General features: G+C 35.3%; 1 protein-coding gene across 2 annotated transcripts; it reads left to right on the forward strand.

Annotated features, from left to right (window-relative positions):
* The first annotated feature begins 1,124 nt into the window (after positions 1–1,124).
* On the forward strand, positions 1,125–18,396 carry LOC149549277 (ubiquitin receptor RAD23d-like). 2 transcript variants are annotated; one of them, XM_089792707.1, is made up of 12 exons: positions 1,125–1,341; positions 3,702–3,857; positions 5,055–5,090; positions 5,224–5,348; positions 5,510–5,554; positions 14,255–14,432; positions 14,524–14,694; positions 14,923–15,015; positions 17,227–17,274; positions 17,519–17,628; positions 17,724–17,802; positions 17,894–18,396. In XM_089792707.1, the coding sequence occupies exons 1-12, from the start codon at positions 1,276–1,278 to the stop codon at positions 18,008–18,010; spliced, it is 1,224 nt and encodes a 407-aa protein (XP_089648833.1). In that variant the 5' UTR covers positions 1,125–1,275; the 3' UTR covers positions 18,011–18,396. The 2 variants fall into 2 exon arrangements, with proteins under 2 accessions (XP_089648833.1, XP_089648834.1); XM_089792708.1 differs by lacking the exon at positions 5,510–5,554.
* Positions 18,397–20,334: the final 1,938 nt, after the last annotated feature.

The raw sequence follows: 20,334 nt of genomic DNA on the forward strand, positions 1-20,334 counted from the left end.
GAAATACACCCAAAGCATAAGAGCTCTTTTTTGATGAGCATAAAAGTGCAAAGTTCTCCTTACAAAGGAAACCACTTTTCATTGGGTGCTCCTTATCACCATCCATACAAGGCCAGACAAAATTGTGATGATGTAGTAAGGTGACTTTGTTGTACATTATTTACTTTTATTTATTAAAAACTTTATATGTTTTAATTTCTTAGCTTATAAGTAAGGTATTTTTTTATGTGATAAGTTAAATTTTTATAAGATATGTAAATATTATGTGTAATACAATCAATAGTTATTTTTTAAGTTAAAAGTTTCATATTAGTTTCAATTATAAGAGGTGATTCAAATAATTCTTAAAATATCAATTTTTCTTTTTGTTCTCCATAAAATTATGTAAATTTTTTTAAATCCTTTTAATTCAAATGATTAACAAAATTATTTGTGATGAATTAGTAAAGATGTTGTTTTTTGGTTAGTAGTTTTTGTTCTCTGTAGTGCTTGTTTCTGCTGGCAGTGTGCTAGTTGCCGGCGTTTTGGTTCTTGTTTTGGTCGCTTTTTATTTCAAAAATAAAATTATTTGTGACAAAACTCTCACACAAAACAAATTACCTAATTGAATCATAATGATTTTTTTTCTATATATAAAAAAACTATCTAGACTCTTTTAATTCAAATAACAAAATTACTTGCAACAAAACTCTTAAACCAAACTCTATCCATTAAGAAGAAAAATTTGGACTGATAATATTAGTTAATTAGTTAATTAAAAATTTATCTTAAAAAATTATAAATTCAATTAATATTCATAACAAATACGTTGCCTGGCTTGTTCCTTTTCCATTCTATAAAATACGTCAATTGCCGTAAATGCCGTCCACGTCAGCCTTCAGCTTTCAAAGGCAGTCGCTTTTCGGAAAGAAAATAGGAAAATCGACGGCCGTGAGAGAAAATAAAATAATTCGTTTTCAAACGCCAATCTCAGCCGTTCGATTCGCTAATAAAGCCTGCTGTTTAATTATACCCGTGCAACGTTTTCTTCTGGCACACGCTTTAAAAGCGAGATTAGATCCCGTCAATTGACGGCATTAGTCCCGTTGGTTTTATTAATAACTAACGTGGTAGTATTAGTCGGCAGACGAAAGGATATTGTGGGCTTATTTCCGTCTCCTCTGTTTAGCATATTTTTGCTGACAGAAGCTCCTCTTTCTTTTCTCCCTCTCTCTTTCTCTTTTTTTCGGCGTGTTACCGTGGTCTTTGCAGAAGGTTAGATTTTGGTTCGTCAAAATGAAGGTTACAGTGAAGACTTTGAAGGGAAATCACTTCGACATCGAAGTGCAGCCCACTGATGGGGTAAATTTCTTGTTTTTTCTTTCCTTGTTCTGAATATATCATTTTCTTAATGCATTAGCGTAGCCAGATTTCATTCGCAGTCTTGTTATAGTTAGTTCGATGGAAGATTGTTTGCTTCGTTTGACTCAGATTGGAATGGTAGGTTAAATCGTCGGTGAATTTGGTTGTAGGCTTTCCTGTCAAAATTAGGGTTTCGCTGGGGTTGTTTTGTGTTTGAAGGGGATATTGTTTGGTTAATAGGGCTGGCGGACTTTGTTCTTTTCGCTTTAGGGTTCTGCAGAGGGAAAGAGAGATTTGGGTTGGATTCGAATCGAGGACATTTGTTAAGTCTTCAATATTGCTGTTTCACTGATCAAGCTTTGAAATATGTCTATAGATATATCTTATGTTGCGGACCTTAGGTATGCTGATGATCTTATTGGTGTAGTGATATACTCCTTTCTTTGGGGATTGTAAATTTGAGTCATGGCTACTAGAATGCTTTTATGGTTGACTCAGTTTTTGTGTTGAAATTTATCTGGGAAACAATCTAGTGTGTGAGGCGAATTGAAGTGTTGTGTCGGGTGTTTCGGGATTAGGCCTCGGCGAAATTGGGAATTCGTGATATCGAATTTTTCGACTTCTCAATTTTGTGGCCGTTATTTGTGTAAGGTTCTGGATTGCTTAATTACATTGTTTATGACGCGTTCAATTGAATAAAACAATATAAGAGCTCTAAAATGCTGCGTGTCATCTGTAATATTTTTTATTGTACTGTGAAAATTAAAATTCAGGGCACATTATTAAATCTAAATACAGCTTATAGCTGTTTGATTAGTGTGTTGATGTCTCGCTTATAATTAGTTGCTCATTTTGATTTGGAGAAATATAAATAGTCTTTGGTTGCTATTATTAACGTATGCAGTCTGCTCCCATTCAAATACACTTTTGTTTTCTAATGCAATTTTTTTCACTTTTGTCAGTGTCAAAGTAAACTTTAGATGGTACATATCATAGTTTTCGTTGCAACTCTCGAGAACTGTTCAAAGTCTTATGTGCCTAAGAGTTTTGCATAAGTAAATATTAAATTGCAAGACCTCATCTTGTTCAGAAGGGTTTTTGACAGCACGAATACTGAAGTACTTGGTAATCTCATTCATGTTGGATCTTGTGCAAAGATAAATTTACTTGCTTTCGATCATTAATTTCAGCCAATATTGCCCTTGGATGCCTTTGTAACTTTGTTAATTGAGATAAATAGCTTCACAGTCATTGGTAGGAGGCTAACCATGATAGGCATCTGGGGTATCCAAAAGTTACAAGCGTTCTTTTTGCAATGTTAATTATTAATTTAGCGTTTTTTGCTAAATAAACAATTAGATAGTTATGTAGTAGATTCCACTTTAACTGTTGTAAACAGAAGGGTATCCATTATTGGAAATATGATTGTGAGCAGTAAATCTTATTCTTGTGAAGAAAGTTATGACCATATATAGGTCTTGGGAGAATCATAATTGTTAGTCCTTGACATAGTTGATAAACAGGCTGCTGCTGTGTTGACATTAGCCTTAGTTTTATTTGTACTGTTATTGACATTGTTAGCTAATTATGTGATTAACATGCTCTGCATTCCGAGTAACTAAACTCTGGTTTAAAGAAAATTGGCAAAATTGTCTACAATACTTCTGACTGAGATATTAAAAAATTCAGCTCGATTACAGGAAATGCATTTGTTTTCCAGAAATACAGGATAACAATACGTGATTGGGAGTTATAGATTTGAAATTGATACTAGTCCCGAACTATAACAAATCATTTATGTTATTCATGGAATAAAATGAATATTGCAAAGCCACTTTCTAAGATCCCCTTCGTGGCACTTGTCCAGAAGTTCTTTGATTTTTACTATAATGTAATTAGTAATTTAAGATTGTGCGGTGGGTCCTTGAACAGTTGTATGCCAGGAGCAGAATCAACATTTAGCAGTTGTAGTTTACAGTTAAAAGGACCAATTTTTAACGTGAGATGACTGAGTAATCTTTTGATGTTGCCTGTTTTTATTTTAAGCAGTTCTACTGTTGGGTTTTTTTAATGTTGAACTTCAATTTCTTTCCATGCGTTGATGGCAGATATGATGCTGTGGTATTTGGATTGATTTTTATGTTTTCATTTATCACGTCTGAAATTGCTTTGTAATTTTAGTGGTAGAGGGATTATTCAACAATGCTATAGTATTTGGATTGAATTTTATGTTTTCAATTATCGCGACTGAAATTGATTTGTAGTTGCAGTGGTAGAGGTATAAAGCAATGCTTAGCAGTGTTTTTTCATTAGACATAGAAGCAATTCTCTTATATAATCTGGTATTCTTTTTTTTTCAGGTTGTAGATGTTAAAAGACAAATAGAGCAACTTCAAGCGGCTTATCCATCTGATCAGCAGTTACTGATATATCAAGGCAAAGTGCTGAAGGATGACACCACCTTGGAGGAAAACAAAGTCACAGAGAATAGTTTCCTTGTTGTTATGTTGTCTAAGGTAGTGTCTTCTTGCTTACTGATCCTTCCATCATGTATTGTCTTTACAGAATATGCTGGAAACACCAAAAAAGAATAGGTAGAACCCATGGCAAGAATTGTAATATCAATTTAGTGCTTTTATTTTTCAAAACTCAAATTATCAATGTTTTGCTTATGGGATCTATACTGATGGTTACACTTTTGGGGTCAAGGTTGTTATTCTGTATTGTTGTTTCAATTGTAGTATCTCCCTTGAAACTGGCAATTTGGTTTTTGCATCATGGTTTGTTCTTTTTGATCTGCTTTTGATTTTTGTTGGATGCTTCATCTGTTATGCGTGTGTGCACACCATATGGAGCCAACTATATATATTGTTTTATGTTTTTAAAAGTTTTTCTATTTATCTCTAATTAAGATCTGGGACGTTTTTGTTAAATTACTTCCAAGTGTTTGTCGCGTTGCCCATGTGAATTTAATTTGTGTTCTTGTTTTTTCAAATTTTCTGATTTCATAATTTGTAGAGGTTATTTTTGTTCAAATCCAGACTCATCAATTTTTAGTTTCATAGTCTATATTTCATCTTTTTCTATCTAGCATTGTATATATGATGTTGTATTGTCAGAAACCCTAGTTTGTTTTAAATTTGTTTCTCAACTTGTTTTGCTTTATTTTTATTTTTCAAAATTTTGAGGTCATCTTTTTTGTTCAGACCTTGGATTTTCTTATTTGAATTTCTAGTGTTGAGCGATCCTTTCTAACTAGCATGCACTTAATGATAAGTGGTGGTTGTATTAGGAAAACGCTTGTTGGCTTGTCTGTACTGTTAAATTATAAACAGGTAATCTACCTAATTAATAACAGATGTTGCTAATTTTAAAGTACAAATGCATTAAGAACCAACAATTTGACTTTGTTGAATTGTATCAAGCACACTGCAATTAATAGGTGGAGGAGAATGTCCCTCTGTTGCTTAGTATACTACCAAACAAGAAGTTAATTGTCTTCTGACTGAATCTTTTTGAAGCTTTTGATTTGGTGCTTACCTTCATTTTTAAAGATTACTGCTTACCTTCATTTTTAAAGATTACTTTCATTTGAACTCTAGATTATAATGCTGTTGATATTACCATTGCAATGTTATTTGCATAAAACCTTTTTAAGACTTTATGTTTTGAAGCTTGAGAACTGAAGTCATTTCGATAATCTTTATTTTCAGACTAAATCCTCAACACCTGGAGGGCCATCAACGCAGGTATTTTTCAATTCAAGAAAGTTTTCTCTTAACTGGGTTCTTTATCACATTCGACTTTGATCTGCACATGGATTTGTATTTGTCATTGTGAATTTTAGAATTCTTAGTACTGATCTCTTTTTCTTTATATCAGCCGACCCCAACAACTGTTCCTGCAGCTCCAGTCAACAATCCTGTAGTGCCAGCCCCAACGCCTTCCCCAGCTCCAGCGCCAGCACCAGCACTGGCACCAGCTGCTGCAACTCAGCTTCCGGCATCGTAAGTTCTAGCCCATATTGCAGCAGTGCTGATCTCATATTGCTTGTGGATTCTTAAAATTGAAGGACATGGACAACTTATAGTGACCATAGGAAGTTTGCTGAGTATTTTTTTTTTCTTTATCTGCTATTTAAAATCTCTAAAGCCTTAAAATTCTGTAGGGCTCCTACAACTACTGCAATGAGTGCTGCCACTGGAGCAGCACAGTAAGTAAATTTCTCAAATAAAAATTCAAAAATTGTAGTTTAAATATTGAATTATTTATTGTTCATTATTGCACAGGAACTAAATTTGTCAAATACAAAATAGTAGTGTAATCAAATTATTTAGTTTATTATATCAGAGGAAGTAAATGTGTCAAATAAAAAAATGTAGTATAAATATTGAATTATTTATTGTTTATTATTTCTTTAAAAGATATTGCAGAACTTTGCATCTTTGTGGTCTGCAATTTCTCTGGCATAGTTGTTCTGAGAACAGTAGCATTTAAATTGTTTTCAGTTTTGCATAAGGTTCTGATTTGCTAGTTTTCTGCTATAGATTTTACTATTCTTTAATATGTATGTTCTTGTATACCATCAAATAAAAAAGAACACTTTTTTTGCTTTGTTTCAGTACAGACCGGACTAGAATTTCTATCATCTTCCCAACCTGTGTCTAGGTTTGCATATGTTCTAATTTTCAAATGTATTATTGGTTAATAACTAAGTTGCCGGTTTGGGTTCGGTTCCAAGTTTGAAATTCGAGAACCAGTTTGCAAGTTCATCAAAAGTTTGGAAAGGGGTTTGGATTTGTTAGTACAAAAACATGTAAAAATTATAAAACATATATATATGTATGTATGTATGTATGTATGTATGTATATATATATATATAAATATATATAAATATATCTATCAAGGTTGCATGGGTGCGTGGGTACGGGAACGGGAACGGGTATGGGTACGGGTACAGGTATTTTTCAAAACAAGGGACGGGGGTACGTGTGTATCTCTAATTTTATATATATATAATTATCTTATAGAAAATCTGAAAATCAAAATATCAGTCATGAGTCATGACATTGAGCATCCAAAACAAGAAATCCAAAAATTTTTAAGCTTATAAATTTATAATATATACTACTGCTGAAAGTTTAAAACTTTAAACTTTAGAGTCTAGATACTTAACAGAGAAGACAAACTTTAAATACGAACAATAACAGTAATAACTTCATAATGATAAAGATACTTAACAGAGAAGACAAACTTTAGATACAAACAATAACTTCATAATGATAAATCATATAGATAGGACATATTGATATTAGAAATGATAAACTTCTAGTTTAAACTTAAAAGTTTAAACAGTGAAAATCAGAAAAAGTTTATAGATTATAATCTATTGTTAATCAGCGTTGTACCAAAGTCTCAAACTGATTACATATCGAAATAAGCTTGATAAACAGCAAGCTGATATGCAAATGAAAAACTAAAACAAAAATCAGACATCTTAATCTATTTTCTAGTCTTCTATGTCTTCATCATCCATATCAAGGTCCTCAGTTATGATGCTGTCCAAATAGTCATCACTCTCGAGCTCAGGTTCCTCTGTTGGTAGAGTAACAATAGGCAAGTCAATAAGGCCATATACTTCAACCTCTCCATCCACAAGGGCAGCAAGTTCTCCAATAGTTGAGATTTGATCCCATTTTGATGAAGGACCATCATTGTATCTAGGATTTAGGCGAGAGAGGAGACGAAGTGAGCTGTGAATGTACACCAATTTCTCTGCTTTCTTTGACCCCAAACAGTTTCTCAATAGTGAATGAATGAACCCATAAGTACTCCAATTTCTCTCACAAGATGAAGAGCTAGCTACTTGTGAGAGCAATCTTATTGCAAACGATTGCAATTTAGGAGCTTCACCTCCATGGTTCCACCACCACTCTATAGGGTCTATCTTTAATTTCATATCGTATAAAGCTTCCACAGAACCAAACTTACCTTGCCCACGTGAAAACTTATTCCATTGACTCCTTACAATTGCAGCATCCTCACCTCGGCCATAGATCTTTTTTATTGCAGCCCAAAATCCTTTCATTACCTCTCTATCCTGATGTGGAGCCCTCTTCCCAGTCACTTGTATATCATGCCATTTAGGATTAAGAGCATATGCAGCACAATGAAGAGGTGTGTTGAGCTTGTTCCATCTTCCATGCAACTTCTCCTCTATCAAAGGATATAGAGAAGGGTCTTTTATATCAGTTATTGTCTTCACTTTTTCACACATGGAATCTATTGCTTCATAAATTTCTCCCAAACATGCCTTATCTGAATCTGCATATCTGATCAGCTCACATATGGGCTTAATAAACTCCACAACAAATTTCACGTCAGCCCAAAAATGCTCATCAAGAATCATACCTCGCACCTCAACAGCAGTATCTGAAGTAGATTGTCTCCAAGTTGTCCATGCTTCACTAACAACTGTGGAACACAAAGCTCCCTTGACTTCACAAAGGCGGTCAAGAAGAATGAAGTAAGAAGAAAAATGTGTATCAGCATGTTTGAGTAGCTCCACCTTGGCAAATTTACGATAGATGGCTTGTGTGTGGTGGTTATTGCATATAAACATTTGTATTTTTCTCCCCTTCTCTATGAGATCTGTAATCCATTGAAACTTGCCAATGTCTTTGAGTGCATTATTCAACGAATGCACACAACAGTGTGTCCAAAATATATGCCTGTACTTTTTTTGCACCAATATACCTGCTGCTTTACAAACAGGGGCAGCATCAGTAACAACTTGGACCACATGTGTAGCCCCCACCTCCTCAATGCCCTCACATAGCTGGGTGTGTAGAAATTCTGCATTTTTTTCTTGCCCTGAACAATGTATTGCCTTCAAAAAATAAGGCCCTTTGCTGCATGTTACCATGATATTAAGTAATGGACGATTTCTAGCATGTGTCCACCCATCCATCACAATACTGCATCCCTCTGTAACCCACACTCTTTTCAGTGGTGTAGTTTGTTCATCTAATTGACTTTTCTCTTTATCAAGTAAAGTAGTGCGAAGCTTTTCATATCCAGGTGGTTTATACCCTATTGGTGCATGAAGGATAGCTTGGACCATCTCAATGTAGAAAGGGGAGCAAGAAACGTTAAATGCTATTCCATTTGCATAAAAGAATCATGCAATTGCTGCATCAACAGCATCTCGACCGTGCACATCAAACAATTCTCCAATGGGATTTGAGCTGCCAATGTGTTGTCTCTTGCGGGCATGTTTTGCTGTTACATTTGTAGTTGAGACATCTACTTCTAAATCTCCATGTTGACTCTGTACAGGCCCTGTTGTTGAAGCATGAGAGCTCTTCTTAGCAACTTTCCCTTCAGCCCTTTCTTGCTCCCTTATAAGATCATATCGTTCCACCTCATTTGTACAAGGATCAACACCTACCCCAGATATGATGCAGGAGCATCCAGAGGTATAAGGGCAATCCTGTGTCACCCAAAAAATATACTTAGACTTAGTTTCTGTTTCATGTATTTTCATTTTTGGATACCCATTTGGGTCAAATAAAGGTTCTAACTCTCACGGTTCCACTATCAGTATGTTTGAAAATTTCGAAAAAATAGGAGCATGCAATTTGGCCATCATTTTGGTGACCTAGAAGGTGTGAATTGGCCAGATGAATGTAATCGTGATTTAGAGCATTCCAAAAAAAGAATCAAGTCAATAGGCCCCACGGTTTGAAAGTTATTGCAGTTTTTCGGGTTTTGGAGACTTAAGAAATGCTTCAAAGTCAGGTTATGGACATTAAATGACTTCGAAAAGGGCCGAAAAATGGGGGACGAGCGAAGCTTGTCCATAGGGCTATAGAGCGCTTCGAGAGCTTTCCGAAAATGTAAACGGTTCGTTAATCGGAGCTACGGTTCAAAAGTTATGCCTCCTAGAAGTTCGGTTACCATTTCTGGATTCTTCTAGATTTGCACCGACTTCTAACGCAGCTTCTGGAACCTTCTATTTGGTCGGTGGATGCCTACTAGCACTTTCTAACTCCTAGTCCTTAACCCTCTGGGGTCTATTTAAGGAGATTTCTGGCATTGTAAAAGGCAGTTCGGAGTGGAGTTTGAGAGGAGGTACTGAAAGGAGAAATTATCTCCAGATTTATGCTATTGTAAGCCCTTAGGGCATGTTCTGAAGTTTATTTTCTCTGTACTGTTTGTAATAGCGTATTTTCTCAGTTAATACAATTTCCCTTTTTTGTTGTGTCCATTCTGTTTTTCTGTTGTGTCCCATCAAGATATGTGAAGGAAGTGAGCCTTCACTCTCGTGTAAGAACCTTTCCATTTCAAAGGGCAAAGCTTGCATGTCCTTCGACCCTCGAACACGATCAACATACTTCCACAAAGGATACAACCCTTGCTTTCCTCTGCCTGGCATTCTACCTAGAAAAATTAAAAAAAAGTTCAATAATTAGTGTCGAACTGTGGAGAAGATATTGTATAGCAAATAAAAAAGAATTAAAGACTTAAAGTTGCTTTATATTGTTTTATATTTTAAATTTAGTATCTAAAATAAATTTCACTTTAAAATTTAATTGATTATTTAAATTGTAAACATCTATTTAAAATTTTAAAAATCTATATTGATATTATAATTTAAATATTTTAAAATTTAATATGATTGTGTATTGTGACAAGTTAAAATAGTAAACTACTAAACTGTAAATTAAATCAATAAAATAATATTTTAACTAAAATTAAAAATTAAATAAAGACTAAAGTTAAACAATAACATTTAATTTCAATAAAGTTATAAACTATATAAATGTTGAAATTTAAAAATATTTATTAATTTATTTGGTTTAAGTTTACTGTAGTTACGTAGTGTTTAAACTTTAACCTTAAAGTTTAAACCAAGTATTTTAAATTTATAATATATCCTAAATAATAAAATATAATATGTTCGATCATATATAAAATTATTAAAATATTAAACTTTGTTAAAACTTTAAAACTCAAAATTTTAAAAAGTTGAAAAATAATACTATATTTTCTAAACGTGAGCAGCAGAATTAAAAATAGAAGTCGTAACTTCAACAGTAAAATACTTTTCCGGATTTTCTTGTGTGAGCACCGAGTTTGTGGATGGAGAAAAATGGGTAAAACAGACTGAGAGAAATCGTAAGTCTGAGAACAATTGCTAAAACCGTCTCTGCGTGGAGGAAAACCTGGCGTTTGAACTTTGTCCTTTCGTTTTCCAGCTGTCTGCTTGTGTTTAACCTCGTGTTCAACTTGCTACGTTTAAGCTTTAACTTGCTTGCGGACGGTGAGTGTTTAGTGCCGCGTTTTAGTCAATATAACGCCGCATTTTAGGTCAGATTTTATGTTACCTTTCCAGCATGATTGCCTCTACTTTTTCAAAAGTTGACGTGGCGTTCCAAAATTTTAGAAACGTGCCCTAATCCGTACTCGGTATGGGATATGCGTCCCAGTACCTGGTACGTGTACCAAGGGTTTGGGTACGCGTACTTGTGCAACTTTGATATATATATATATATATATATACACATTTTTATGAAGCATGATTTAAAATTAGAATGTAGCATAGTAGCATAAACACATTTAAACAACAAAAACTTTAAAACACCATAAACAGTTAAACTTGTAATCAATAGTGATTATACCATCATATAGTAACATGGTTCAATCAACTTCAACATCAAAGATTCAAAACATTTAAAATATCAAGTTCAAGTATCATTGTTTCACGTTAATTGTTTAACTAATGGAATGAAAATCTATTAATATTCTTAGTTATAAGTTCTTCAATCTTCATCTTCTTCATCTCCGGTATTATACTTGCGCTAAGGCCAATGGGGTCAGCAGTAGAAGCAACAATGGTATTGACATCAAAGTCATCAGTCATCAATTGTAAGCCGAGCAGTGGAAGCATCCAAGTCTGCAATCTCTGCACCTACATCCCACTTCTTTGTCTCCCTTTCTTTGCATTCTTGACTCTTGTGCAAAAGAAGGCACAGGTTGTTTTGCACAAATACTAGCTTCTCTTTTTTTTTTGATGGCAACCTATTGCACTTCACCGAGTGGATGAAATAATAGGTGCTCCACTTTCTTTCTGATGCAGAAGCACTAGCAACCTATGAAGACAACATAGGGTAAGCAATTAAAAAAGAATTAATTCAATCTTTTAAAAAATTGAAAATCACTTTGTAGTCATGATTCTTTTGAAGATAAAGTGAGCTAATTTAAAAAAAATAAAACTTGTGATATAACTTTGATTGCAAGGGGCTGCAATGTTTGAAATTTTTGGCCATGGAGGTACCACCAACCATGAGCATCTTTCTTGAACTGATGACGAAGAACATCGTTACTTAGACCTCTAGCAATGACAAACTCTATGAACTCATCCATGATTACATCTCTCATATCATCATCAGGAAATTATTCTTCTAGATACTGCTTGGTACCCGTCAGACAGTTACATATCTCTATATGGTGGCAACCTTCCTGGTAGACTACAATGTTGTGAGCTATAGTATTTGGGTGTCAAGACATAGGCAAGCAAATGTAATGGAGTGGTCATTTTGTTCCATTTTTCAAAAGTATTTTTTTGCACTTGTTTGAAAAAGGTCTCTTGCGGATCTTGCTCCTCCTCATTTATAACTTGCTTGATCTTCTCAAGCATTGAGTCTGTGCCATCATAGATCTATCCAACACAAGGCCTATCCATGTTAGTGTACCTAAGCATGCTCATAATGGGCTCAATGATCTTAGGGAGATACTCCACATGTTCCCACCACTCAGCCAATAGACTATCCTTTATTTTGTTTGCCCTTTCAGTGTTCTTTTGCTTCCATGCACCCCAATTGTGGCTGATTACCATACCCTGAAGTGTATCTTTCACTTGCACAAGTCATCTTAAGATGATTATATGTGATGCAAAACAGGTCTCAACAACTTGTGACATAAATTAGAGCAAAAAAAACAACTATTAGATACATATTTTTAGAAAAGTATACACATTGCACAAGTAAAATATGAAAAATCAGAAATTGTCAAATATTAAAAATTAAATTACTATCTTGAATTCAAGTTCATTTAGCTTTGATAGCTTCAACTTTGAGTGGTTTCTGAAAAGAGACTGAGTCATGTGGTGGTTTGTGACAAACATTTGGATGTTCTTAGCCTCTTCATACATTGTTTTGATCCACTCAGTTTGGTTCCCAATCTTTTTAGCATAAGATTGAGTGAATGGACCGCACAAGGTGTCCAAGAGATGTGTTGATATCATGATTCAACCAACAAACCAACTGCTTTACAATTCTTTGCGTTTTTCGTTATGAGTTGGATAACATTTCTTGCACCCACTTGTTCAAAGGCCTCAACTAGGATATCAGCAATAAATGACCCATCTTTTACTTTGCCCTCACAATTCACCGCTTTCAGAAACACTGCCCCTTTAGGGGACACTGCAAGGACATTGATCAAGGGACGGTTCCTAGAATCCTTCCAGCCATTTGAAACAATTGTCACCCCTGTCTCAACCCATGAGTCCCTTGTGGGCTTCAATTGATCTTCAATCCATTGGACCTCTTCATTCAACAAGGTGGTGCACACTTTCTCATACCCGGGGCCACAATACCCTCTTGGAGCTTCATTGGCACCCCTCAACATATCCTTCCAAAATGGAGAGCGGACAACATTAAAGGACAACCCATTTGCATACAGGCATCTTCCTCACCTTATTGTCAGCAATTTCCTAGTTCTTATTTTGACAAGCATTTTCTAGTGGACCCTTTCTTTTGTGTACAAGGGGGACAGATTCAGTGTCAGTGCCCACTGCGGTATTAAAGAAGGGGTGGTCTTGTACTATAACATTTGGGGGGGGGCTGCATTCCCTTTGCTCTTTTACTTTTACTTTTATTGCTACTGAGTTTTGTTGCCCTGTGTCCTCTCTCTCTTGTTGTCTCATGCTCTTCAATAAATTTTAACACAGTTTCATTTGGTATAGGGGCACCTTTTTTGCTAGGGCATTTGTTGATTCCTCTTCCAGTGTAAACACATTAATGATCTACCACACAATAATAAGAACTATTTTTTTCTACACAACCCCGACATTTCCAACGGAATGCACCACCTCTTGGAAGGGGTTTTATAATGTCTACGTACTTCCATAGAGGAGAATCAGAGTTGGGTTCCATTCTTTGTTAGGTATTGCCTATTGATGAAGAGGTAGATGCCATGCCTTTCCCTATGGCAAGAAATTAGATACATGTTCATAATTTATATGCAAGAAAATGACAAAGAACATATGAAGATTGAAAGAGAAATGGAAAAATGAAAAAAGTAGGAACAAAAACAATAGCAAATGGAATAAGATCTTACCTTTTCCAGCCATTGCAAGCTTGCAAATGTGTATGAATGATGCACAAACACTTGAAGAACACCAACAAATCAATCTTCAAACTCTTCCTTGCACAACTAGATGCTTGCTCAAAACTTATGTGTTCTCCCTTAAGACAAAATAACCTGTTTAGAAACATAAAATGACAATGAGAGGCCACAAAAGCAATTCATAACAACTTTTAGGTTTTATGGATGCCAAAAACCAATTAAATCTTGCCCAAAAAATGCTTTTCCAGCTGTCTGCGGGCCCAGTTCACTGCAGGTTTGAAAATTTGGAGTTGGTTCGCTTGGGTTCGATCCCAGCTCGAACCCGATCAAACCTGCAGTGCAAAAATCACACCCTGGTCGAAGAAATTTCGAACCGGTTTGAACTTTCCTGGGTGCGGAGGGAGGGAGGTACCTGTTGAAGTTAGGTTAATAACTATTTTATTTGATTCATGATATTCATATGCTAATTTTGATTTTACTCTTTTTCTTTTTGTCATTCAGGACAGATGCTGATGCCTATGGGCAAGCAGCTTCCAATCTAGTTGCAGGAACTAACCTGGAACAAATTATTCAACAAATTCTTGATATGGGTGGGGGTAGCTGGGATAGAGATACTGTCGTCCGTGCTTTAAGGGCAGCTTTCAACAACCCAGAACGTGCTGTTGAATATTTGTACTCAGTATGTACAATCTGTTTTCCATAGATTCAGCTGTGTTATCTTTATATTTTCTTATTATGTCATTCTCTCATGACATGATAAACATGTTCAGGGCATTCCAGAGGTGGCAGAAGCACCTCCTCCTGTAGCTCGCCTTACAACTTCAAACATACCTGCGGCTGGAGCTGCAAACACTGCTGTTCCAGCACCTGCAGCTACCCCAGCTCAGCCAGCACCTCCATCTGGAGGCCCTAATGCAGCTCCATTAGATCTTTTCCCACAGGTAGATCTGATGTTTTCATTCTTTCTAACATTGTTCATTGTTTACAAATATTTTCCTCATACAAGCACTGACATTATATCGATACAATAATGGACAGTAAATCAAATATTTTGACTTTCTTGTCTTTGTTTTTGGGTTTACATATTGAAAGTTGTGGAGTCACTTGTGTATTGGATTTCTATGCTTTAATCTATTGAATTAAATTACCATTGAGTTTTTCTTTAATAGGGTCTCCCGAATTTTGGGGGTGCTGGTGCCGGTGCTGGAGCCGGAGCCGGAGCTGGCGCTGGGGCTCTGGACTTCTTACGGAACAACCCACAGGTACTATTTAACTCCGCTTTATTACACTTGTCTAGTTTCCTGCAAATGAAATATCACTGCAGCACAGAAAATGTTTTAAATTTTTTAACAACCTAATTTGCCTCGTGAAATATTAAATTCAAACCTATTTTGTGCAACAATATAGCATGCAGTCCCACAAGCACAAGAGGGTTTCTTATGGAAATAGCTAGCTTGATAAGGTGTCAAAATTTAAGTTGCCAAAACAAGAATGGCAACTGGTATTGGTACATGGGTATGAAATGCCTGTATGGCAGAATTATTTGGGGAGGGGGGGTTAGGTACGTTTGTAGTTACATACTTAGATACATACATACATATACACAGAGAGAGAGAGAGAGAGAGAGAGAGAGAGAGAGAAGCAATACATATGGTAAACAAAACTATTATGAAATTCAAATTTTGAAACATATCAGTCTAATTTAAACTCAGGTTTCTGTATCAAAAAGATCAAGCCAGAATCTCATGATAGACAAGTCTCTAGGTCTTAAAAATATCGAAAAGATCAAGTAGAATCACTAGACATTTTGGCATTTAAAAACACAAATCGCAAATGTGTACCCACAGCAGATTCGTTGAAAAGTTTGATAATTCAGCAACTTAGTGTGTAAGTGTATGGTTGAGCATTTTATTTTTGACAAAATGGTGCTGCATGTTAAATTTTGAACCAGAATGAATAATAATGCAATAAACTGAGATTCAAAACAGAACGAACAGAGGACAGAGAAGAGTTCTCCTGGTAAAACCCTTCACTTGAAGGCGAAAAACCCAGCCCACAAAAATGATGATTCCTTTATTTAATTTTCAAACCAAATACAATAGTTTCTTGCTTACGATTGAAGTCGAAGACACTGACAATTAATCAATAAGCATATCTCCCAGACACTCAAAGGACTTACAAAGTGTATGTATCGATCTTGCACAGATCCAATATATAAAACAAATTTATCTTATTCAGTAAAGCAATTTGCTGTATTTTATTACTCAAACATATGAAAAATTTAAGCGAACAATGAGCACAGACGTCACACACAAAATCTGAAGCAGCTCTCGATATACTTAAAAAAATCTTGTACTCCACCTAAGCTTATACGGCGTAGGGTCTTCAGAAATCAAAAGGTCACGCGGTGGAAGACAAAGAGCCTAGCGTTACAATAATGACTGCAAACATAAAATCCCGAACCGTTGACAACACCATGACAACACCACCCTTACTTGAACACAAAAAATGGACATCACCATGAGCCATCATGAGTCACATCACCAAGGCACACCTAAGTCATCGACCTAAGTCATCGCGAGCCACATCACGATACCAGTCATAATGTTCACGATGCAAAGTCTTCCAGCTCAGCAGATAAGAGGATGTGTCTAATACTGTAATACATCCTCAAACTTTAACACAACGCTCAAATACAAAAAAGGGAGCAGCATGAATATGGTACAGAACAGCTGGAGTGCGATCAGAGAACATCTTGAACATGATAGGAAGTCATACGGAGGCTGGGTGCTAACAATAACAGAAGCACGTTGAACCTCACCCAATAAGAAATAATGAAAGGAAGATAATATGATATTTGCAGAAGCAGAAGTTGCTCCCGAACAAAACGGAGAAACAGGAGCACTGGAGAGCATCCATACAAATGAATAGATCAGACTATGATTATAATAGTCCATCAATACAATCCATTCTTTCAAGCCAATGCAAAGTTTACAGATACAATTGAATTATTCTAGTGCATGTAGAGTGCAACCTTCAATCTTATCTTAAAAGTAAATGTTATGTCTTTTTGGATGCAATGATTTTAAATACATTTTGGCAGTAACTCTAATCTGGTTGTCTGTTGCGAAGTACGTCTTCAATCTTCATCTGCTGCAAAGTATGCTCAGATGGGTAATCAATATTAGCTCTGTTGATTTTATATCAAGGGAGGGGGGTCTGAATTATCTCTTTCAAATCTCTTTGATGCTTAGGATATCAAAAGTTTGTATAATGACCATGTTGAGATTTCTCGAAGAAGAAATTGTTCATGATCCATAATTAAACCTGTTATTGATTATCTTTTTGGCAATATAAAACGACATACAATCTTTGGATAGATTCTAAATTGGCAATCAGCTTTATCATGCACTGTTGTTGGGTAATTATAACATTCTCTCACAAATCCCTTGAAATTTTGTTTCATTCTACAGTTCCAGGCTCTGCGCACTATGGTCCAGGCAAATCCTCAAATATTGCAGGTATGCTGGTTTCTCTTTGCAAATGTGTGTTGTCTCCTGTTGCTCTCTATCATCCCGGTAATGGATCATGGAGGGTGATACAAATGTTACCAAAAACTCACACAATCTAGTCCAGAACTGACATTGATCAATATTATGGACTCTGGAAATCTGATGTCTTTAGTTGGTTTCTCTTTGCCAATATAATTTGTCTGACATTACACTTGGTAACTACTGACTTTCCATGTTTTCATTGCGTGTGTAGCCAATGCTTCAGGAACTGAACAAGCAGAATCCTCAACTAATGAGGCTTATTCAAGAGCATCAAGCTGATTTTCTTCGCTTGGTTAATGAACCAGTTGAAGGTGCAGAAGGGTGAGTGCCGTTTCTGTTGGCAATGGTTTTAAATATTTTTACAATTCTACAATTTATTTGTTGATATTTTTGTTTTATAATATTTTGTGCAACAGGGATTTTCTTAACCAGCTTGCTGGAGCAATGCCTCAGGCTATCAATGTTACCCCTGAGGAACGTGAAGCAATTGAACGTGTAAGTTAATAGATAACTTTCTTTTTATGCTTGATGGCTTTAAAATTTTTTATGATCGTTTGTTTATTTTGAATTATCTTATTATTTGTAGCTCGAGGCCATGGGTTTTGATCGTGCCCTTGTGATAGAGGCTTTCTTAGCCTGTGATAAGAATGAGCAGCTTGCAGCAAATTATCTTTTGGAGCATGCTGGTGACTATGAGGATTAAGAGAAAGGATGTTCTAGTTGAGCCATGTATTAATATTTCTCATGAAGCATTTGGTTTTATCATTGAAGCATGCCATCAAGAGGAGGTACACTTGTTTTGTTGACTTACATTGCCATAAGCATTTACCTCACGAGACTTCTAGAATGTTTAAATTCCCTAGGATTATGCCTGTAGCCGGTCCAATCTAAATTGTAATTTTGACACTTATCCTGAACTGAACATCAAGGATTCTTGTTTTTTCATCATTTTTTATTTTGATTAGTTTCTTGTTTGAAGACTCCTGCCTCTAATGTTGAGAGCAAGCTGCAGGAGTTTACACACATTTTAAAGGGAATTGTGTGCTATCATAAGGCAATAATTTATTGGAGTTCCATTTGAAATGATAATTGTCTTCATTGAAGATTTGGTTTCCATTTTAATGCATTTAAAAAGCTTTTATAACATTTTCATCAACTATGCAGGACATTGTATTTGCATTTTATCTTATTTTATTTTCTAAATCGAAATCTCAGTATTTCATTGTTTTATTACACTTCCTGTAATGTTTTTTATGGTGGGAGAATATGAATTGCCAAAATTGAGAGTACAAACTTAATTATGTCCTGGTCAAAGATCTCTTTTTTAGAGCACCGCTGCTTAGGGCCTTCATGTATATAGCAATCTTCAGATTTTCTTTTGGAAGTAATTGGTTATATGTTATGATAGCATGAGGTTGGATTTCTTTTTGTCGATTTAATTGTTCTCCTTTAATTGGTTTGGTTGTGTAAGAATTGCAAGAATTTCCATTGGCTTTAAATTTGTGACCTTGTAGCAGTATCAGTTTTTGTACTTTTTTGGCTTTTATTTTCATTTCTCAAGTGCTTTGCAATTGGTGCTTGATATTGAATATAATGTTGGAAACCATTGGAGTATTATTTCTTGTCATCAACTAGTCTAATTTAGTTTTTATCAAATTAGTGGTGCCTATAGCCAAAATTGAATGAGATGACTAGGGGAATAGATTCAATTACCAACAGAGGTTCTGATAATCATTATGGTTTTTGCCCTAGATACCCCCAATTACTATTTTTAAAATAACCAAAAATGAAAACATATGTACTTATAAGCTGATAGTTGATCATTTTTTAGCTTTTTTATTTGGTGATTGGCCCATTTGTGCACCATTATTGGGACATTTCATGAAGGAATACTGGTTTGAGTGAGTGACTATGCGGGTGTGAGCATTTTGAAATGACACTCTTGGACCACTTTGCCCTCCACAATCCCTACAGAGATCTGTGAACTCTCAAAATCCAAAACTTTAGCTTTAAGCGCTTCATTCAATAGTAGAGAAACACCTAAGAAATCAGCAAAATCTGACTGATGGTTCAGGAGCCGAACTTTAGCTATAAGCGCTTCATTCAACTGTGGTGTTTTCTGTTTTCCCATGCATTAATAATCTAAGTTACCAATGCGGATTCCGGAAGTGGATATGCGATGCGGGGAAATTATTATTTTTTCGATGTGGATGTGGGAGGAAACTTGTATATATATATATATATATATATATATATATATATATATGCAAAGAAATACAAGAAATATAAAAAAAAATTCATTTGATAGTATGACTATGATACTAACCCTTTATCAAAATTCAAGATATTTTAAAATTCATATGATATATCAATATGTGCTTGCCCAACATAAAATTTGAACAGAATTACATTAGAGTTTTGGCTTTCCTGGTTCACTATTTAGCAAGACTTTTGTGAAGCCTGAATATGGAATATATTGGTCATTATTAATTTCAGCTTCCTATACTCTGTTCTTTGATTTTTGCTTGAGAGGGGCAGCATGAATACGATCCCTTGTTTCCATATACTTGCTGTGGTTTTAAGGTCGATTCTAATGTAACTCTGTGATTGGTTTTTTCCCAAATTATACTCTTACTAACACGATGGTACTGCTTTATATGCTTTGATTATCCTGATGCAAGTTCTGATTTAATTTTAAATGTTGTGCTTTAATCGTATGGAACGTTTATCTAGTGCCTTACACAACATGTGGAATATTTGGTCACATTGTAGCTAATTGTACGAGGTTACACTTTGGAGGAAGATTTCGTAATTGGAGGAATACTAGCACGGCATGTTTTCATTGTCATAAGGTTGGATACTTAAGAAAATATTGTAGGTACTGAGAATCAGCACCCAATGAAGAAGATACCAAAGGAAAGCGTAAGGAGTTTGGGTCAGACAAACTAATACAAAGTATTAATAACTAACTGTAAAAGGAATCAGTCTGATGGTGGGTGATGTTCTGTAATTGCAAAGAGACATGTT

The sequence above is a fragment of the Cupressus sempervirens genome, chromosome 7, assembly GCF_028749045.1.
Source record: "Cupressus sempervirens isolate cs-2001-9-10 chromosome 7, ASM2874904v1, whole genome shotgun sequence".
Taxonomy (NCBI): Eukaryota; Viridiplantae; Streptophyta; class Pinopsida; order Cupressales; family Cupressaceae; genus Cupressus; species Cupressus sempervirens.

Bases quoted from the DNA above. Each gene is read 5' to 3' on its own strand.
- LOC149549277 (XM_089792707.1), top strand. From the start codon at position 1,276: ATGAAGGTTACAGTGAAGACTTTGAAGGGAAATCACTTCGACATCGAA. The intron at 14,695-14,922 runs GTAGATCTGATG...TTTCTTTAATAG, and splicing joins CATTAGATCTTTTCCCACAG to GGTCTCCCGAATTTTGGGGG. The intron at 17,275-17,518 runs GTATGCTGGTTT...TTGCGTGTGTAG, and splicing joins CAAATCCTCAAATATTGCAG to CCAATGCTTCAGGAACTGAA.